The sequence below is a fragment of the Prionailurus bengalensis genome, chromosome F2 (assembly GCF_016509475.1).
Source record: "Prionailurus bengalensis isolate Pbe53 chromosome F2, Fcat_Pben_1.1_paternal_pri, whole genome shotgun sequence".
NCBI lineage: Eukaryota > Metazoa > Chordata > Mammalia > Carnivora > Felidae > Prionailurus > Prionailurus bengalensis.
In genome coordinates, this window is record NC_057353.1 from 46,243,201 (window position 1) to 46,264,435 (window position 21,235).

General features: G+C 40.2%; 1 protein-coding gene and 1 long non-coding RNA gene across 5 annotated transcripts in view; one reads left to right on the plus strand and one right to left on the minus strand.

The window, feature by feature from the left end:
- Window positions 1-9,591, minus strand: part of RGS22 (regulator of G protein signaling 22) — a 136,136-nt gene extending 126,545 nt beyond the window's left edge. For all 4 annotated transcript variants that reach the window (XM_043601466.1, XM_043601467.1, XM_043601468.1 and 1 more), the window contains exons 1-2: window positions 9,452-9,591; window positions 8,943-8,971 (exon numbers count right to left, since the gene is read on the minus strand). In XM_043601466.1, coding sequence (XP_043457401.1) covers window positions 8,943-8,971; window positions 9,452-9,476 — 54 coding nt within the window. In that variant the 5' untranslated portion in view covers window positions 9,477-9,591. The remainder of the gene's footprint in view (window positions 1-8,942; window positions 8,972-9,451) is intronic.
- Window positions 9,592-9,673: 82 nt separating this feature from the next.
- LOC122496078 lies at window positions 9,674-10,712 on the plus strand. Its single transcript, XR_006300673.1, has 2 exons — window positions 9,674-9,836; window positions 10,429-10,712. It is a non-coding gene; the product is annotated as an uncharacterized LOC122496078 (long non-coding RNA).
- The last annotated feature ends 10,523 nt before the right edge of the window (window positions 10,713-21,235 follow it).

Sequence of the window (21,235 nt, forward strand, 5' to 3'; positions counted from 1 at the left end):
TGGATACACTTGTCAAAATTCATCAAATGGTACCCTTAAAAAAATTTTTTTAAAAAACCTTTTTTACATTTATTTATTTTTGAGAGACAGAGCACAAGCAGGGGATGGGCAGAGAGAGGAGACATGAATCCAAAGCAGGCTCCAGGCTCCAAGGTCCACACAGAGCCCAACACAGGGCTTGAACTCACAAACCGCAAGATCATGACCTGAGCCGAAGTTGGCCGCTCAACCGACTGAGCCACCCAGGCACCCCCCCCTCCTTAAAATTTTTTCTATTTCATTGTGCGTAAATTTTACATCAACAAAAGAACCCCACAAACTAATACAAAACAGTAGTTTATGATATTCATGCTTAGAAATTCCTGCTTAGAAATGTTTAGGGTCGATATGTATCATGTGGATACCTGCAACTTACTTTGAAACATATTTTAAAAGTGGATTGATGGATAGATGGCATGGTGGACAGGATAGAAACACATAAAACCAAATGTAGCAAAACGTTAATAACTGTGAAATCTTAGTGGTGAGTATATAGGTGTTCACTATACAAGTCTTGCAACTTTCTCATATGTTTAAAGTTTTTCATAATAAAATGGAGGGGGGACTTACGTACAAGGAAACAATATCAAGGTTCTTGGCACCTTATGGATGATCAGCCTTCTTAGCCTCCTGTGTACTAAATGACAGATCCCAAATCACTATCACCACCTCTAGAATAAGCCCCTGGACATGTGATCATCTTCTGACTACTACCCTGGGATCCCATCCACTAAGGGTCAGACCTAGGACCTCTGCTTCACCCTGCTGTCCATAACATGCCAAACCTTATCTTCCCTACCCCTCCTTACCCACACCACACTATGAATCAGTCTTTCTAATCACATTTCAATTAATACAAGAGATCTACCTGCCCCCCAACGCCCACCCCTTTTCTATCACAAAAAGAGTTTATAATGAATGCAATTTGGCTACTGCCCAGCTGTCCAGCTTCAACGCATACCACCATGCTTCAGTCATAGCAATTTTTTTTACAGTTCTACACCTTTGCACATGCTGATTATGCTACCTAGAAAAAAAAATTTTTTTTTGCCTTATTCTCCTGCCTACCCTTTTTCTTCCCCAAAGTCTAGAGTAGTGGTCACCTATTTTCCCCTATCACAACCTTTAACACTTCACACTAAAATTGTCTGTTTACACGTCCCACCCACTGGATTGTGAACTTCTGGAAGAAAAAGGTTCTTTTTTATTCACTTTTTCGATTCCCAATGCTTTTAGATAGTAGATAATTACAATATTTTTTGTTGAATGAATGCTTGAATGATTACATTAAGGATATGAAAGCTGAAAAGACTGGTAGCCTAATAAAGACTCTAGTAAAACAATATCACTAAAATAAAAAGGAGAGGTATTACAAAAAGAGGAAAAGAGTCAGATAAGAACACAAGGAGAAACACACTCCACAAGGTGGCTTGTTGAAAGTGCACCCTGCTTACCATCAAAGCATTTGGGGAAATTTAAGAACTCTTGGTGTATTTCTCAGACCCATCTGGTTCACAAAATTGTACTGTATTATGAATGTAGTGTATGAAGGAGGCAGAAAATAAGGGTGTCTCATGCAATAAAGACCAGAAGTATGGACCCTCCTCCTTTCATTCCTAAGAGTTACCATCACAAATTTCAATCAGCATCCACCCAGCAACAGATTTCTGTTCTCACTCTCTCTACTGGAATCAATTCTCAAAGATCTGGGGAAGATAAAGGAAGCTCTCAATTCCCTTTTATCCAATTTCATCTCTAATCATACCTACTTGGCTTCAGTCAGTTCATTTGGCCAAATACCCTAAGGCTTTCTCCCTGTACAAAGGTCCTTACAACCTGATATTCTAATTTAAAAGAGAACCTCGGGGGTGCCTAGGTGGCTCAGTGGGTTAAGTGCCTGACTCTTGATTTCAGCTCAGGCCATGATCTCACAGTCCATCAGCCGAAGCCCTGCATTGGGCTTCATGCTGTCAGCCTGGGATTCTCTCTCTCCCTCTCTCTCTCTGTCCCTCCCCTGCTTGTGCTCTCTCAAAAATAAATAAATTTTAAAAAATGTATCACCTCTTCTCCCATCCCACACCTTACCCATGGGTAAAAAGTTTCCCTAAGTCCTAATGCACTTTTGATTCAAACCTCAAAATTCACACTTAAACATAAACTGCTTATCCTCTTACTGTTTCACATTAAAGGTCATCTCTCCAATCAGAAACTCTACCACTTTTGAGAATACTAGTGGACAATGTGTGTCCCCAGTAGTGCCTAATAAAGCTGTAAGTGCAAGGAGTTGCTTAACAATATGCTTGGTCACTTACTTATTGGTGGAACTTCTAATGCAGTTTCTGCAGTTCCAGAAAGCATCAGAAATTCGATTCCAACCAGAGAACTGGACTCCATTGAGATGGAAGAATTCCAAACAGACTAACACTTTCCAAAGGACCTGCAGGACCTGTCTGTTTCCAAATGACTTCTTGGAAACACTTGTGGTGCACGCTCTTAAGAAGAGAGAGGGAACCGAGGGAAAGGAATGGTGCCTATGTCTACCTGCTCCTGCCCTCCACCATTTCCATATAATGCCACCTCTGTGTGGACTTTAATTTCACTCAACAGACAGCATAATATGAAGCTGAACGAGCAAAAGATTAGCTAAAAATGAATATCCTTCTTAATAAGTTAAATACCATAAATACTGCTTGAAGGTACAGTCCCTCTTGTTTTGATGGTAAAAATAAAGGGATCTGCTTTTCTTTTTTTTTTTTTTTAAATGTCATCTGCTTTTAAAATTAATGAAACTGTGGGCTTTATATATCAGAAAATCTTAAAAAAAAAGAAATCATTGAACTACAAAATTTTTACTCTACAAAGACTGTTTTGAGTTGTGACATGCCCGCCTGCATAGTTTCAAACAGTTTTGGGGGCACAAGAAAAAAATATGATTATTTTGGATTTAAGAGTCAAATAATTAAGTCTTTAATATGAATTTATTTTCTATTTTAAAGCTAAAAATAATTTAGGAGTCACTCTCACTTTAAACTTTCCTCAATGTATACCTAACACATAATCAAATCCCAATGTAACATAAAGCAGTCTGAACTCTACTTTTCTTGCTATGACAGATTTATATTTCAGTTTTTAGGGAATATAAAAATGAGAGAGGTTTGGATTAAGGGAAGGGATGAAAAGAAGCATTCACTTTATCACTTTCATTATTTGAAGTATTTATAACAATATTCATACATTGCTTAGTTAAAAATATACTCCCAGAGGAACTAAGGAGAAAATATAGTGTATTAAATTTCTTGTGTATATATTTTCCCTAACAGAAGTACCAAAAATCAAACAAATACAAAGTTAACAAAAATACTAAAGTAGAAAAATGCCACCAGAGAGGTGTTTAAGAAATATAGAATATAGGGGCTAGTGGGTGGCTCAGTCGGTTAAGCATCTGACTCTTGATTTTTGGCTCAGGTCATGATCTCATGGTTTTGTGAATCAGAGTCCCGTGTTGGGCTCTGCACTGACAGTGTGGAGACTGCTTGGGATTCTCTCTCTCCCTCTCTCTCTCAAAATAAATAAACATAAAAAAAAGAATTATAGAATATATATAAAATGAAACTTTTCAAAAAAAAAAGTGAAGTATAGCATAACGTATAAAGAACCTGAATCACTATGTTGTACACCTGAGACTAATATGACATCGTGTGTCAACTACACTCTAAAAAGTTTTTAAGTAAAAAAATAATAAAATTAAATTAAAATAAGTGAAACAAATCACACTAATTATCACGTATGAAGATATCCATCAACCAAAATTTATTAATCACCTAATAGTATATTCTGGACATCGTACTACACACTCTAGGGAACGTGAAGATGTACTGAGACATAGTACCAGCCCTGTAATAGTTGCCAGTTTTGCTACGAAATTGCAAATTTCACATATGAATGTCAGGCAATGTGTCCCTGACCACAAATGATTTATCCTAACAGAGTTATTCTGTCCTTTGAGGCTGAAGATCTCATGTAAGAGTTAACGTATTTTACAGATGTCCACAACAGCACTGTACTTTTTACAGCACTGACAGAGAAAATACAGTACGAAAAAAGTTCCTGTGAATATAGGAGCACTTTATAGTAGTATAGACTCTGCTGTCAATAATGGAAAAACAAGGGGCGCCTGGGTGGTTCAGTCGGTTAAGCGTCCGACTTCGGCTCAGGTCACGATCTCAAGGTGTGTGAGTTCGAGCCCCGCATCGGGCTCTGTGCTGATGGCTCAGAGCCTGAAGCCTGCTTCCCAGTCTGTGTCTCCCGCTCTCTCTCTGCTCCTCCCCTGCTCATGCTCTGTCTCTCTCTGCCTCAAAAATAAATAAAAACATTAAAAAAAATTTTTTTTTAAATAATGGAAAAACGAAATAACACTCTTTATGATACAAGTTTATTTCTCTCATATAATCAAAAGCAGTTCAGGACTGGCCTTCTCAAACAGCAGGTGCTTAGGTCCCTATGATCGTATGATGGAGGATCTGCTGCCCTCCGGACACCACTTCGAACTCATGATCCCAGCTGACTGCTTCAGCTCCAGCATCACATCCTCATTCCAGCCAGCAGGAAAGAAGAAAAACGGCATGTTCTCTCCTTTTACATTATGTGAGTGTTAGAGTCAGAGTGACTCAGATTCTAACCATGGCTTGACCAGGTACTAGCTGTGTGACTTAGGGGTGAGTTATTTAATCTCTATAAACCTCAGCTTTCCAGAATTAGGACCCGACACTTCTGCTTACATTCCATTGACCACAATTTGGTTACATAACCACATTTAGCTGTAAGGAACACTAGAAAAGGTAGTCTAAAATGGAGAGCAGTGTATCTCTTATATACTGTGGAAGAGGGTAGAATCGATTTAGGGGACCTAGAGAGCATTGTCACATTATCTTTCTATAAATAATAATGAGAAAAAAATATTTTAATATTTTTAAAATTAACAATTTAAAATTAATAATAAAAGAAAAAATATTTTCACACTTTTGAAAAAACAGAGGTAAATGCATGTACAAGGTGTGAATTATTTCACCTACAGATAATGCTTGGTGAGCACATGAATTTGGGGAGCTGGTCACAAACTGGTCCCTACCACGAGCTGCACAGAGTTCAAAGGCAGTCCAAATGATCTGAGGTTGGACAGGTTTCACAGAGGAGATGAACTGGACCCTGAAGGGTGTGCAAGACTGGGAAAGAGGGGGAGGGTAACCAAGACAGAACTCCGCAGCAAAGGCAAGAAGGGCAGTTTGGCCGGGGCAGAAGGTATGTGGACATACTCTATAATCCCCCAAACAGTATGACATTATCTACCACACAGAAAGTAGTGGGAAGGAAGGTTTAAAAAGGCTGAAAAGTTATATAGGGACACATTGCCTGACATTCACATGTAATATAGAAAATACTGTGAGTGCCAAAGGGAGGTGTTTGACATTCTGGCTCTGCCAGTTATTAGATGTGTGGCCTCAGGCCAAGCTGGTTAGCACTGTGGACTTGAACTTCCTCGCCTGTGAAATGTGGGTGATAATAACCACCCAATGGAGTTGTTTTGAGGTTAAATACTACGTAGTCAGCATTCAATAAACAGTAGGATTCATAAAAGAGCTGAGTCATTAAGTAATACGGTAATTTTTTTTTAGAGTTCATAACAATCTTTCACAGGGTAGGAGGGATGGGAGAAGGAAAATGTAAAGGTAGACAGAGCAAAGAAATATCATCCAGCGCAGTCAATGCTCAGGAGTTTGCACTTTAAGCTTCAGGCCAAGAAAAATTGGAGTCGACAGAAGGACTATTGGAGGCAGTGATATCAGTTAGGACAACTGCCAAAGTCCAGGCCCAGGGATAAGGGCCTGAAATAAGACAGTAGCTGTGAGGATGGAGAAAAATATCTGGCTACGAAAGGAACTTGGTAAATGATTGCAGGCAGGAGGTGAAGAAAGGGGAAGAAAGGTTCTGGCTTGGATGACTGAATGGCCAGTGGTACCATTCACCAAAACAAGAAAAAGAGGAAGAAAAACAGCATGGGGCGCAGGGGAGCAGAGAGGTAAATTCACTTGACCACACTCTTGAAAAACAGAGGTAAAGGGGCACCTGGGTGGCTCAGTCGGTTAAGCAACTGACTTCGGCTCAGGTCATGATCTCACGGTTCATGGGTTCGAGCCCCGCATCAGGCTCTGTGCTGACAGCTCAGAGCCAGGAGCCTGCTTCGGATTCTGTCTCCCTCTCTCTGCCCCTCCCCCACTTGTGTGTGCGTGCTCTCTCTCTCTCTCTCTCTCCCTCTCAAAAATAAATAAAATATATAAAAAAGAAAAGAAAAAGAAAAACAGAGATAAATATATGTGGAATGTGACTGTGGAGGTGAAATAGGGACATCCAGATGATGAAGGTGCCTGATAACCCAACAGATATTGAGTTCTGGCATCAGAAAAGGTGCCTAGGCTAGAGATGTATAGATCTGGAAGCCCGGTGAAATAAGGGTGGCTAAAACTATAGCAGAAGAAGAGGTCCTCCAGAGAGAGCCTGTGGATCAGAATCCCAAAGAAGGTCAACGTTTTCGTGGGCAAAGAAAGAGAAGCCAGAAATGGGAACATCGACATGATAGATGGGTGAACCGGGAGATGGTGGTAGCACAGACACAAGAGAAAAAAGGGGTAGCTAATAAAGCCTTCTCTTAAGAGTTCCCAAACGGCTGCAAAGACCTGAAAAGGTCAGCAGCCTGCTCAAATGGTTAAGTGCAATGCTGCTGAGTGCCCCTCAGAGACTTGATGCTGGAATTGTATGGAAAAGATTGGCTCCAGGGGTGCCTGGGTGACTCAGTCAATTAAGCATCAGACTCTTGATTTCAGCTCAGGTCATGATCTCACAGTCCATGAGTTGAAGCCCGCGTCAGGCTCCGTGCTGACAGTGCAGAGCCTGCTTGGGATTCTCTCTCTCCCTCTCTCTCTCTGCCCCTCCCTGGCTCTATCAAAATAAATAAATAAACTTAAAAAAAAAGAATATGAAAAAATGCCCAAAAAATAAAAAAAAGAAAGAAAGAAAGAAAGAGAAAAGAAAGAAAGAAAGAAAGAAAGAAAGAAAGAAAGAAAGAAAGATTGATTGGCTCGAGAAATGCTGACCTCCTGCTGGAATGTAGAATAGTTCTGGAAGCAGCTTAAAGAAATCTGCTACAACACAGGGTTACGCCAAGGCAACGAGAAGATGGGTGGAGTTGCTGACATGCTTTTTGTGCCTCTATCCTGATGTCTGTCTGTCTGTCTCTCTCCGAAGTGGACCAATGGTGTGGAAGGGTGAAAATGGAAGGTGCTAGCAGATATAGCCTAAGCCCTAAGCTTAGCCTAAGCTTTTTGAGACTTATCTTCAGCATCTAGCACTGCACGGTGGGTATAGAAGCACCGGTGTCTGTTGAATAAAAACCCAAAAGCAAATAAGATACTTGTCCAAGAAGAGAAATAAGTACCAGAGGACATAAGCAAATAACATCGAGAAATGGTGAAGAGAAGAAAAAATTTTTTCTCTGCCTTCATGGTCTTCCAGCTAGACTGAGAATTAAATTTACATGGGACAGATTAGCAGAAGATCAGATTCAACAGTGTACATATGGGGAATTCACCAAGACGTGGAAATTCCAAAGACAGGCAAAATGAGGCATATAGGTCATTCTGAACTAAGAAGGGGGCATGGGTCTGGGACTTCAAAGGGAAAAAATGTAATTCACAGGAAAATGAAAAGGAGTAAATGTTTGGTAAACAAATGTGTCCTGGGGACACTTGGAAACCATGGGACGTAGAGGACTTTGATCAAACAGGCCTTGCTAGGTTCCTCCCTGTCTACCACACCTTGTTCATATCATAACGTAGTTCTTTGTGGTGATGGTTCCCTTCCTGGTGCAGGTCCTCTACCTAAATTCTTTTTAGGCTGTTGTGGGAGAGGTTAGGAGCTTTTCTTGAATCTGCTGGGTTTCACTACTTTTTAACCCAAAATAATCTTCATACCAAAGTGACCCATCTTGGAGCAGCCTATCCTTGGCCCCTTCAGTGGTTAGAGCTGTTGGAATCAAACTCAGACCTTAGTGGGAAACAGGCACTGCTACCTCCTCTCTCTGTTTACCTTTGGGCAAGTTCCTTAAAGACACAACAGGAATTACAATAGAACCCATCCTAGATATAGCACTCACCTAAATGACAAATAATGTACTACTTAGCAAAGTACTTGTGACTACTCACCAGAAGTCTGACCTGAAAACATTTAGTACATTTTTATTTTTTTTTTAAGTTTATTTATTTTGAGAGAGACAGACACAGCACAAGTGCAGGAGGGGTAGAGAGAGGAGAGAGTAAGAATCCCAAGCAGGCTCCGTGTTGCCACAACAGAGTCTGATGTGGGGCTTGAACCCATGAAGCCGTGAGATCATGACCCAAGTCGAAACCAAGAGTCCCACGCTTAACCACCTGAGCCACCCAGGCTCACCCATTTAGTACATTTTTAAAGTAATTATAACTATAAACCGACCACTTGTTTTCAATCAATCAACTGCACAACCACATCACCGTAAAACCACAGAGATAAAACGTTCCTCTCACAGAGTCATTAAAGAGTTTAGAGAAATAAAATGAAGTCATTTTTGTAAAAGAACTTTAACAATAAATAGCACCCACCATAAAAATCAATTGGCCTCTTTTTAAAAAATGTACCTGTTAAAGAATGTAAAAAGGTCTTGTACTCAGCACCATTGTTGCCGAACCAAAGCTTCTATTACATTCATCTGGCAAAAAGGAGAAAAGAAAACCTACAGCTTTTTTCTACAATCTATGATTTGCTATTTTTAAAGAACCACGGGGGGAGGGGGCGATAGCCCTCTAAATGGTACTTACAAATTCTTCTTCTGTAATATCTGGTGGCTCTGAAACAAGATAAAATATGGCATTATCTCACTCAAATCTGATTTCCTTTTAAAGTAAATGAAATAATTTGAGACGGCACCTAGGCCTGCTTTCTACGTGGGCAAGCTCAGTAAAATGTTGGCCCTCTCTTCATTCTTTGCACATGGATTGAATTTTAAGTTGGAATTCAAGGTGGAAGTGGGGAGGAAAGGCCTCTGGAATCCAGCTTGGTCACTAATTCACTGTGACCCTGGAGTTAACCTTGTAGGCTTCCATTATTCCAGCTGCAAAACGGAGAATTAAGGAAGACAAAATAAGACGGTGCGAACGAGGCGATGCAAACGGGGGTCGGGGCTAGAGCGGGGGTGAGGAAGTTCGTAATAAAACGCCATGAGAGGCGCAGTGGAGCCAGGTTTTCTAAAGCGCGGACGGTGGGGGGCGCCCGGGCGAGGAGAGGTCAAGTCCGGAGGCGGCTGTGTGGTCCCCACCGCCGCACCTACCCGCCGTGAGCCGCTTCTCGGGCATGCCGCCGCCGTTGCCCGCGCCCGGCGCCCGCGCGGGGCTCTCAGGGCGCCACCGCCGGGCAGCGCCCGTCTCTCCCCCGGAGAGGGAGCCGGACGGGAGCGGACGCCGACGCAGAGCGGACGCCGACGCAGAGCGGCGCGCGTGGCCCCCGCCGCGGCTGAGTTGCTATGGAGCTGAGACAATGCGGGCCGCCGCAGCCCGTCCTCCTCCCGGGCAGGGGGCGGGCGCCGCCGCCAGGGGTTGGGGGACCCCGCGCAGGGTCCCAACTCGCCGGGCCCCGTTCCTGTGGGGACCGCGACTCGGGCCTGGTCCCTCGAGCAAAATCCCGGCCGCCCCGTCCAGGAAATTTGGTGTCTCCTAGTGAGAAAGGGACCCGCGGGCGAGTGGGGGCGGGAGAGCGGCCCTGATGAGCTGGTCCTGAGAAAAGGAGGCAGAAAGGGGAGTCGGGCCCCAGGATTTTCTTGATAGTGAAGGAGGGCAGAGCCACACACGGCATCGGAGTTCACCCTCGCTGTGAAAATGCACATATTCGTGCGCTTTGGGAACCAGATCTGCCCCACATTTTTTGCTCCAGTCGGTTAGGACTGCTGCGTTTTCAAGATATCATCTAAGCTTTAAAAATTACCCGAGGAGAAAGGACAATAAATTGAGTATGCCCATAGTGTGTATTCCAGAGAGTTTAAAAGTGAAATTCGAAAAAAAGAAAAACGGTACTTCTAATTAGGATTAGGAGGAAGAGGGGGGAGGAGATTTTTAGAAAAGTCATGTCAACTCACATTTCCCAGCCAACCAGGTTTCCACCTCAGGCTCCCTCTGAGCCTAAGAACCCTAAATCCAATTCCTTGCTGTACATTACTCAGTGGTAGCTCTTCCTTGGGGGCTTCCTAATCAACATATCCAAAAGGATATGTACATTTTCCATATTCATTATCTTTGAATTTCATCCTTCTAGGTAAATCCCGTGTTCAGTAAGTGGTACCTTCATCTTCCAAGGGACTCAAGCCAGAAACCCCATACTAAGCCAAGTCTACATTGAAGCATTTCTGGAATCCGGAGTCTTCTCTCCACTCCCATGAACAACAATTGCCGTAGCACTGGCCCCCGTTTGGAGTGTTGTAAAAACTTCCTAACTTGTCCCTTGTCCACTCTTTGCTTCCAGTGGAGTTCCCCTTAAATCCCTTCCCCATGCTGAAAGCCAAGCAATCTAAATGCAAATATGACCTATTTAAACCTTCAGTGGCTCCACATTTGCCTCCTAAGGCGGTATGGAGGACATCCAAAGCCTGCCAGGGTCCTGCAAGTATGCGAATGCTTAAGCAAGCAAGGAGTCAGACAATGGATGCTTGTAGAACAAGGAACTGTAACACCTGCCTAGCTATATTTATTCCCTTTTCAGTAGTACATAGGCAAAGAGAAAAAACTGTAAACCACTACTTTGACCAACCAAAATCAGAGGGCCAAATGAAGTCAAGGGTGAATAAGTAAATAGAAAGGTAAAGGGAGGTGTGAGGCAAAAAATCATGGAAGGGTTTTGTCAGCCCTTGCAAGGACCCCAGCTTTCATTCTGTCAAAATGCAAACCATAGAAGTTTTAGGCAGAGAAGTATCATGATCGCATTTTTATGTAAAAGGATCACTCTGGGTACTGTATAGAGAACGTACCTGAGCACAGGTAGAAGCGGACAGGGGCTGATGGTGGCTCAACCCAGGGTGGTAGCAGTGACAGGTTTGAGAACTCAGGTTCTGCATGTATTTTAAAGGTAGAGCCAAGCAGATTTCCTGACAAGTTGACTGTGGGAATGAAACAAAGGAAGTAGTTGAGAGTAACTCCAAGGATTCTGGCAGGAGCAAACAGAAGGATAGAGGTGCCATCACTGGAGATGAGGAAAGCTGTGAGTGGACCACGTTGTGAGGGAGAGTTTAAGAAGTCTATGAGCCATCCAAGTGAAGATTTTGAACTTGCACTTGATATACAAGCCCGGAATGTAGGAGATGTGAGTTTGAGAGCTGACATATAAATAGGCTTTTTAGGCATTTGCCTGCGCTGTTTTTGCTGCTAGGGAAGCCCTTTGGCCTTTTTCAAGCAAAAATTTCTCATTCTCCAATAGTGAGCTTGAGTGTCATCTTCTCCAATGTACCTTCCCATGAATTCCTTTCACTGGCCTCTCCTATTGTTCCTGTATCCTTGGTAAAAAAAAAAAAACTCGTATCTCAAAAACATACTAATATTAAAATAATCTGTACAGAGAGGTGCACCCTCTACCTTCAGTGCCACCTAGCAGACAGTAAATTCCTGGGGATTGAAAGAGATACATCTTATTTCACCCCCAATCCCAACCTCCAACTCACTCTATGGAGTGCTGGCCACTTTGTAAATATTTGTTGAAATATCTTCTCTGCATTGCAGTTATTCTGCACTGTGCCCTGTTCACAGAAAAGATTTGTTTATCCCTGTTTCGGATAACTACACCAATGGGAGGTCAATTGTTGTTTTATCATCAAGTGTGGCTAACACTAATTGCACACTTACTATGGGCCTCTAACAATATCTGTAAGAGACTGGTATTATTCCCAACAGTTTAGGAAACTGAGTCTTCCAGAGGTGAGATAATTTGCTCAAAGACAAACAGCTTTAAAGTGTTCAAGCCGCAAGCTGATCCAGGTCTGATTCCAAAGCCTTGCTCTTTTACAACCATGCTGTGTAGACTTTCTTTCTAAAAATAATCTCATGAGATTTAAAAAACAACCCAAGAACGACACTGTAATTTGAACCCAAATGCATAGGTTGTAAGTTATTCTAACATTTTGGTGATTTTGTTTTTCTAACAGCTTTATTAGATGTGATTCATATATCATCCAATTCACCTATCTAAAGTGTATGCTTTAGTGTATGCTTTAGTGTATGCTTTAGTGTATGAGTTCAAGCCCCACATTGGGCTCTGCGCTGACAGTGAGGAGGCTACTTGGGAATTCTGTCTCCCTTTCTCTCTGTCCTTTCCTTGCTCACTTGCTATCTCTCTTGAAACAAAAAAACAATAAAACTTTAATAAAATTTTATAAAAAATAAAGTATACACTTCAATGATTTTTAGTACATTCAAAGTTGTGCAACTATCAGCAGAATGAATTTTAGAACATTTTTATTACCTCAAAAGAGTCTCATACCCTTTAGCTATTATCCCCAATTCCTCCTCCCCCCCCCCAAGCAACCAGTAAACTACCTTCTGTTTCTGTGTATTTTCCTATTCTAGACATTTCATATCAATGGAATCATACCATATGTTGGGCTTTCATGACTGGTTTCTTTCACTTAGCATAATGTTTCTAAGATCCATTCATATTGTGGCATGAATCAGTGCTTCATTCCTTGTTATTGCTGAATAATCTTCCATTGTGCAGATATATCACAATTTGTCCATTCATCAGTTGGTAGACATTGGGTTGTTTCTACTTTTTGGCTATTATGAATGATGCTTCTATTAACAGTCATGTACAAGTTTTTGCGTGGACATGTTTTCATTTCTCTTGAATATATACCTAGGAGTAGAATTGCTGGGTCAAAAGGTAATCCTGTGTTTGTTTGGCAACTCTTTGTAACTTTACTACCAGTAGCGGATTGAGGGTTCTGGTTTCACCGCATCCTCACTAATATTTGTTATCACCTTTTTTATTACAGCCATTCCACTGGGCGTGAAATGGTTGTTATCTCTTGGTAGGTTTGATTTGCATTACCCTGATGACTAGATTTTATTTATTTTAAAAATATTTTATTCTGTCTCTACTCCCCAAACTAGCTAGTTTTTCCAAAAAGGCCTTTTTCTACAACTAGTCTGTTTCACTGTTGAAAACCAATGCAGTCCCAAACCCAAAGTTTATAATGGGAATTATATCTACATAAATGGGATTAAGTTTCTGTTTATTCTGATTCTGCACATATTGTTAGCAAATTTGAAGGATGTGTTTGAGATGCCTTTGCTTAAAAATAGACTTTGCGGGGGCACCTGTGTGGCTTAGTCGGTTGAGCATCCAACTTCGGCTCAAATCATGATCTCGCGGTCTGTGAATTCGAGCCTGACATCGGGCTCTGTGCTGACAGCTCAGAGCCTGGAGCCTGCTTCAGATTCTGTGTCTCCCTCTCTCTCTGCCCCTCCCCTGCTCATGCTCTGTCTCTCTCTCTGTCAAAAATAAATAAACATTAAAAAAATTTTTTTTGAAAAATAGACTTTGCAGCATACCTGTAATTCAATTTGGGGAACTCTGCAGAGCATCTCAATCTCCCTGTAAAAGAGCTAAAATTGTAATGAGAAGCCAACATAACCATGGAACAGAAGTGATATCATGTTAAGCTGCTGTGGACAAATAAAAATGATCAGGTTTCAAATATGAGGCCCAAACCAAATGTTTCAAGGGCTGACCTAAATTGCAAAGATTAATTTACATAAAGGCTACTCTGTGGCCTGCTCAGGGGGAGAAGGTACAAGGATTTATTCAGTGATTTTCCCAAGTACTGCTGGAGAGATACGCTAGGATGTGTATGTGTATGTGTATATATATCTCCTTGACAATCAAAAGTAAACTTTCAGGCATCCTAGCTGTTTAATGATTTAGAAGTACTACTCCTTTCTTGAGTTTGGTGTGGTTAGGTCCCACTTAAGCCTAGTCCTAAACTTTGTTGAATGTGAACAGGAATAGCACCAATGGCTAAAAATTGTATTATCACTGTGATTTTAATTCTTAATAGTAATGAGATTTTTTTTCCCCACGTTTTTATTTATTTTTTTGGGACAGAGAGAGACAGAGCATGAATGGGGGAGGGGCAGAGAGAGAGGGAGACACAGAATCGGAAACAGGCTCCAGGCTCTGAGCCATCAGCCCAGAGCCTGACGCGGGGCTCGAACTCCCGGACCGCGAGATCGTGACCTGGCTGAAGTCGGACGCTTAACTGACTGCGCCACCCAGGCGCCCCTAATGAGATTTTTTTAAAATGGCTGAGAGTCTGAATATACAAATGGACAATGACCAGACCATATATGCCAATAGAACTCTGACTCAAACCCCTGCAGCAACCAGTCTTAGAAACCAAATAACAATCTCTGCGGCAATAGACCCCGAATGGTCAAGACTTGGTCAGTAACTGCCAGTTTCCCTAATTTTTGTCCCTATTTCCAATTAAGAACCAACCAGAGAAAACCAAGTATGCTTTCCAAACCAATCACATTGGATGCCCTCGAGATTCCAGCTAGCTTGCTTCCCTCTCCCCCATGCCAACAACCTCCAATCAGAGCATACCTGAAGTCTTCCCCTTTTTTCACTGTATAGCTTTCCCCCCTCTCTTGCCTTTGAGTCTCTACCAAATGCGTGTGATGGTGACTGACTCCTTTGCTATATATGTAAGCTCTGAATAAATACCCTTTGCTTGTTCTTATTTGGGTTGTTTTCATTTATTTCCACATGGCTAAACCATATTTTTAATTTTTACACACAAATGAATCAAAATGACAGAACAGTGCAGTAGATGTTTTCCCTGGCAGCTAGAGGGCAACATCTAATAACTTATGATACCAACCCCCACGGCAGTCCCTAAAGTAACTGCTGTTGTGGCAAGGAGATCAGAAACACAAATTATAAAATTTATATTTTTTTATTTATATTCTTTTTGATAATAATTACCTTTCCTTTTTATGACATTACATATCTATATTAGATAACAACTATATATCCGTATCACGTTTAACTGGAAAACAGCGTTGTTTTTCTATTTCTTAACAGTTCATGATTTTTCGAAGAAGGAATATAATTAGTTTAATACTAGGCAATTTATTAACTTATCCAAGATAACTACCATCTGGACTTGCTGGTTTAGATTTATTATAATTATCAATATATTCCATTACATTACTTTGCTTCTTGCACAGACTGATGAGATCATTCAATTTTTAACCCTTCCCCAGTTAAAGTTTTAAACTCTAATATTGCTCTAGGCTATTGTAGTTTTTACAAACAGAGGATATAGTTGACACTTGAACAACATGGAGGTTAGGGAAATCAACCCCCTGCACAGTTGAAAATCCATGCATATCTTCTGACCACCCCCCCCCAAACTTAACTCCTAATAGCCTACTGTTGGTCAGAAGCCTAACCAAAAATATCAAAAGTCAGACAACACGTATTTTGTATGTTCTATGTATTATATAATGTATTCTTACAATAAAGTAAGCTAGGGAGAAAGTATTAAAATCCTAAGAAAGAAAATACACTGGGGTGCCTGTGTGGCTCAGTTAAGCATCTGACTTCGGCTCAGGTCATGATCTCCTGGTTCATGGGTTCGAGCCCGCATATGACTCTGTGCTGACAGCTCAGAGCCTGGAGCCTGCTTCAGATTCTGTGTCTCCTTCTCTCTCTGCCCCTCCCCCACTCACACTCTATCTCTGTCTCTCTCTCAAAAATAAACATTAAAAAAAGAAAGAAAATACACTGACAGTACTCTACTGTATCGAAAAAAATCTACATACCTACATATAAGTAGACCCAGTCAGCTTAAATCCATGTTGTTGAAGGGTCAACTGTACTTGAAAGTTGCTTAGAGAGTAGATCTTAAATGTTCTCATCACAGAAAAAATGTTAACTATGTGATGGGATGAAGGTGTTAGCTAATATGATGGTGGTGATCATTGTGCAATATAAAAGTGTATCAAATGTTGTACACCTTAAATATGCACAATGCTTTATGTCAATATCTCAAGCTGGAAAAAAGGGAATATTACTTTTCTTCTTTTATTTTAATATTAGTACAATGTCTTGAATATATATTTCCCTCTTTTAAAAATTTTTTAAATATTTATTTTTGAGAGAGAGAGAGAGACAGAGTGTGAGCAAGAGAGGAGCAGAGAGAGAGGGAGACACAGAATCCGATGCAGACTCCAGGCTCTGAGCTGTCAGCACAGAGCCTGATGTGGGGCTGGAACTCACGAACCAGGAGATCATGACCTGAGCCAAAGTCAGACTGTGCCACCCAGGCGCCTTAACCGACTGTGCCACCCAGGCGCCCCAATGTATTTCCCTCTTTTGGTACCAACGCAAAAATATCTCGGCTGCCCTACTGCATAAAAATGTGAACATCATGTTGTTTGCTTTCTGCATGTGTAGTTTTTTACCACTTAATTCTAAAATGATGCATATTTCACCTCCAAAGGCCAATATCTTCTACCCCTAAACACCTAATGTGTGTATACACACACATTTTAATTCAGCAAATGATTATCATATGGTTCATTATCATACCATGTGACAATCATTATTAATACAGCAATTAATGTTTGTTCCATCATCTATCATGCACAAGACATTCTGCTAAAGGAGGTGGAGGGGTGAGTAAAACAGTTCTACTCTTAAGGAACTGTTGCTAATGGTAGAAAACTACAAGAATTTAATACAAATTAAGACATGCCAGAAACACTACAACAAAGGTATAAGTAAACACTCGATTCAAAGAAGGTAAAACTTTCATCTTGTTAGAGAGATCGTTGAAAATGACTGGTGGAAAGAAACTCAGGATTAGCTGGATTTGATGGGATTTGGTATAGCAAGGGAGAGGGGAAGTGGGAAAAAGCAGAGGGGAGATTTAGGAAACTGTAAGGAGTCTAGTTTGGCTGGAACAAAGTGTATAGAGTGGAATAGTGAGAGAGATTGCTAGAAAGTTAGGACCATTAGGAGATCCTGAGTTCAGCTACATTTTTAATAGGAAGCAACATAATTGGAGCCACATTTCAGTACAAATTACCTGGCAATGGCTATTTAGGACAGATTTAGATGGGGAGGAAGTAAAAGCAAAGAGACCTGTTAGGACGCATTTACAGAAAGTAGGTAAGCTGTGATTAGGACCTGAACCAAGCAAGCTCCACCTTCCCGCAGAAATGAGAATACCAGAGGGAAATAATTGGTAGCACACCACTGTTCAAACCAGGACTCACCATCATGGCTCTACTGCTCCTTCCACTCCTCTGGCTCCACTGTCCATGATGAGGGAGCCAGGAGGGCAGAGCCATTGGGCAAGTAAGTACAGACGGCCAAGGCAAAGACCCAGGTGCTAACAAGGTGTTCTAAGTCATCCCAGAAAACAGTGCACTCTTGCAATCCAGCTAAAATATTTTAATTAGCAACTCTGAGTAATAACTATTACCTCAATTTATTATCCATGCATTTTTAAAGTTAAGTCAAGGAACATTTCCCCTATCTGGCAATGTCACATTACATCAACGTGAAATACATAAAAGTGAAAAGAACTTTTTCAAAGGAGACCCAAAATCACCATAAATGAGTCTTTGGTGCCCCCTTGTGGAATGTTTAGTGTGAGCTTTGAAGTAAGTTACCTTCCACACAGAAACAGTAGTGGGTTATTTCCATCTTTTAAGACATTTAAAGTACTTTCTATATAGGCTACATTATTTTTAAGAGACACAACTTAAAGTAAGGCCATATAGGGGTGCCTAAGTGGTTCAGTCAGTTAAGCGTCCGACTTGATTCCAGCTCAGATCGTGATCTCACTGTTCACGGGTTGGAGCCCACATCAGGCTGTTCACTGAAGGTGCAGAGCCTGCTTGGGATTCTCTCTCTGCCTCTCTCTCTCTCTCTCTGCCCCTCCCCTGCGTGCATGCACTCTTTGTCACTCAAAAATAAACAAACATTAAAAAGTAACTCGAACTAAGGCCATATAAATAACCTAATTCAAACAAGAAACATAAAAGATCATATGTTGAAAATGTTCAGTACATTTTTGTCCTAAATTTACCATTTGTGTGTGTGTGTGTGAATCATAAATTAAGAAAAAGTAATGGAAAAACTTAGCTTTATACGGGGCTAGGTAAGTACCAAAACTGTTTTCTCAATAGCACTTCTACCCTCAACTTTATTTATTAAAGTATTTAAATAGCTGGAATAATTCTTAACATCCATATTTATGCCCATACAAATGTTAGTGCAAAATGATCAGATAACTCTTAAAATGTTGTTTCTCCTTATATCACTTACCATAAGTTTCTGACCATTTGTTTTCCAAACCAGGGGATCAGAAATAAGAAAGTCCTCTCTTTACTGGAAATAGGTAGAAGCCAAAAAGAAAAATAATATTCCTGTCCATTGGCTAACAACGCTGTCGAGGGGGCAGACCATTGTGGGAAAAGATTGTTTCCTATCCTAAATCAGTAGAAGGTAAAGTATTTGTTGGTTTTCCCCAGATTTAACATGCATTTTTCCCTTATGTCCTTATTAAGCAGGAAAAAAATTAAAAATAAAGTGCCATTTTTAATCATCTATCTTGTTTTGCAATCTTTTGGGGAATACAGAATAGACCTATCAATAATTATTTGGTGAAATTTTGTTACTTTCACTCAATAATCAAAATGTGTAAGAATGTAGTAATTACTGGAATGTGTTAATACTTATTTTCATGCCTTGTGTCTTTAGGTTGCAAAGACCTTAGACTGGAACAGTAGCCTTTCTCTGGAACTGAGTTCTCAGATAATAGTATATTCACGTGGTTCATTTAGTTTTCCAAATTATAAAGTTGCAAGGAACTACCAAGATAAGGAACTACTTCATTCAGGCAGAGTTGTTTTTAAATTAGAATTTTTCCCCCAACATGCCAATAGACTTTTCTCTTTTTAAGCTTATTTATTAGTAAATAAATATTTATTATTTTATATAGAGAGGGAGAGAGAGAATTCCAAGCAGGTTCAGCGCTGCCAGAGCAGAGCCCAATATGTGGCTTGAACTCATGAACCATGAGATCATGACCTGAGCTGAAACCAAGAGCCAGGCGCTTAACCGAGTGAGCCACCGAGGTGCCACTAGATGTTTCTTTAATGGCAAAACAATCTTCCTTTTAAGACATGGTAATTATATGCATATTGAATTTATCACCGGGATCCTGCAAAGAGTTTTGTCACGTAAAAGTGACAGACTCCCTCTGGTGGAATCTCCACTTGTTGCCTGTGTGATCTTAGATTATTCAACCTACTTCTTGGTTTACCTGATATATATAAAAACATAAGATAATAACCGCCTTATAGAGTCACTGTGAAGAGTAAATGAATTAACACATGTAAGGGATTTAGAACAGTCCCTATACGTAGTAAATGCTCAATTTAGGATTGAATTTTTTTTTCCAAGCAGACATCTTTTACAAGCAAGTTAGAGGTTGACTTTATAGTTTCATTCAGCATAATGCTAATGATATCAAGATCATATATTCTATCCTCATAAATGGTATCTTGTCTTATTCTATTCATATGTAGCCAAATGTGTAGCTATACAAATTAGTACAACACTTTTAAAGAGTTTCAACAGTGATTTCATCGTACACCATTTATTTTCATTTCTCTCACTTATAGATAGAAGAAATGGGTTCAGAACCAATAAGTAACTTGCAGAAGGGCACAGCTAGTAAGTAGTCCAGGATATCCACTCAGGCTTTTTGACTCCTAACCTAGCACTCCTATTACATTGTAAGAAAAGTAGCTTCAAAAAATGAGTAAACCAAACAAATCCACTGATTACATGTTTGAAGCTACTTAAGAAATCATTTAGATCCCACTTTTTTGTATAATGAAGCATTAATCACTAAGGTCAAATATTAAGAGATTACCAGATCATTAGGATAGAGTTGTAATGATTTGCTCGATAAAAGTTACTAGTGGCACTAAAAAAAATCTACTCGTTCAATAAATATTTATGGAGCACCTTCTACTTGCCTGGCACTAGGCAAGGTCCTAGGGCTGTAATAGTATTTAAATCAAACATGATATAGTCCAGGTCTTCACAGAGTTTATAATCTGATGCAGAAAGAAAATTAAACAAATAGTTTGAATAAAGTAATCTAAGTACCATCCTATACACAGGAAGTACAGGATGCTATGGCAGACACCGTAGGGTAACTGCTCCAGTGGGTTACTGTGATACCTAATAATTTACAATAATTAGGGTGGTGGTGATTATTTTTTGGATAGTTAGAGCCTTTGTTTAATAAAGTTATTCAGGAATACTACATGATTTTCTTCCACTTAACCTACCCTTTAACCTCATTACAAATATAAAACCTACCAATAAAAAGCTTATCTTTTGAATTCCTACCCTGATCTTTTTTTTCTTTAAGAATTGTTATTATAAGATCATTAAAATGTGTGGTACTAAGCCCTTACACTATTTTCCTCATAACTACTTGACCATGATACTCAAATCCCAATTGAAACCAGAGATATAAAAAAATGTGAAACTTCATTGCTGACAGTACCTGTAGTAGACAAAAATACATGTAGATTATTGATTTCTAAAACTAAATGTGGTAAAATCTGTGTTTTCAAAAGCAGAGTAAGATAAAATATTACACTTCAATAGACTGGGCAGCCACAAGACCACAAAGGTGATCCCATGGAGAGGGCAATGTAATTGCAACACATAAGACAACTACAAAGTGCTTCCTAATGGACAAGAACTAGGATTCCAGATTCTTACACTGCACTACTTACAATTTCAAGGATAAAGAGGCAAAAGAAATGCTTATCCTTCCTTTTTCATTTTCTGTGATATAATAAAAATCAGTACGATATGGGGAAATAAGCTTTTAAAATTATGTAGAATAGAAAATCTTGCATTTCAGCTTTTAAAAACATATCATAAAATTGGAACTGTGTTTTTTAAGGCTTAAGAAGTCACTTCTGAAAAAAAAAGGGGGGGGGATGGGGGGTTACTTCTGGAATGGCATTTA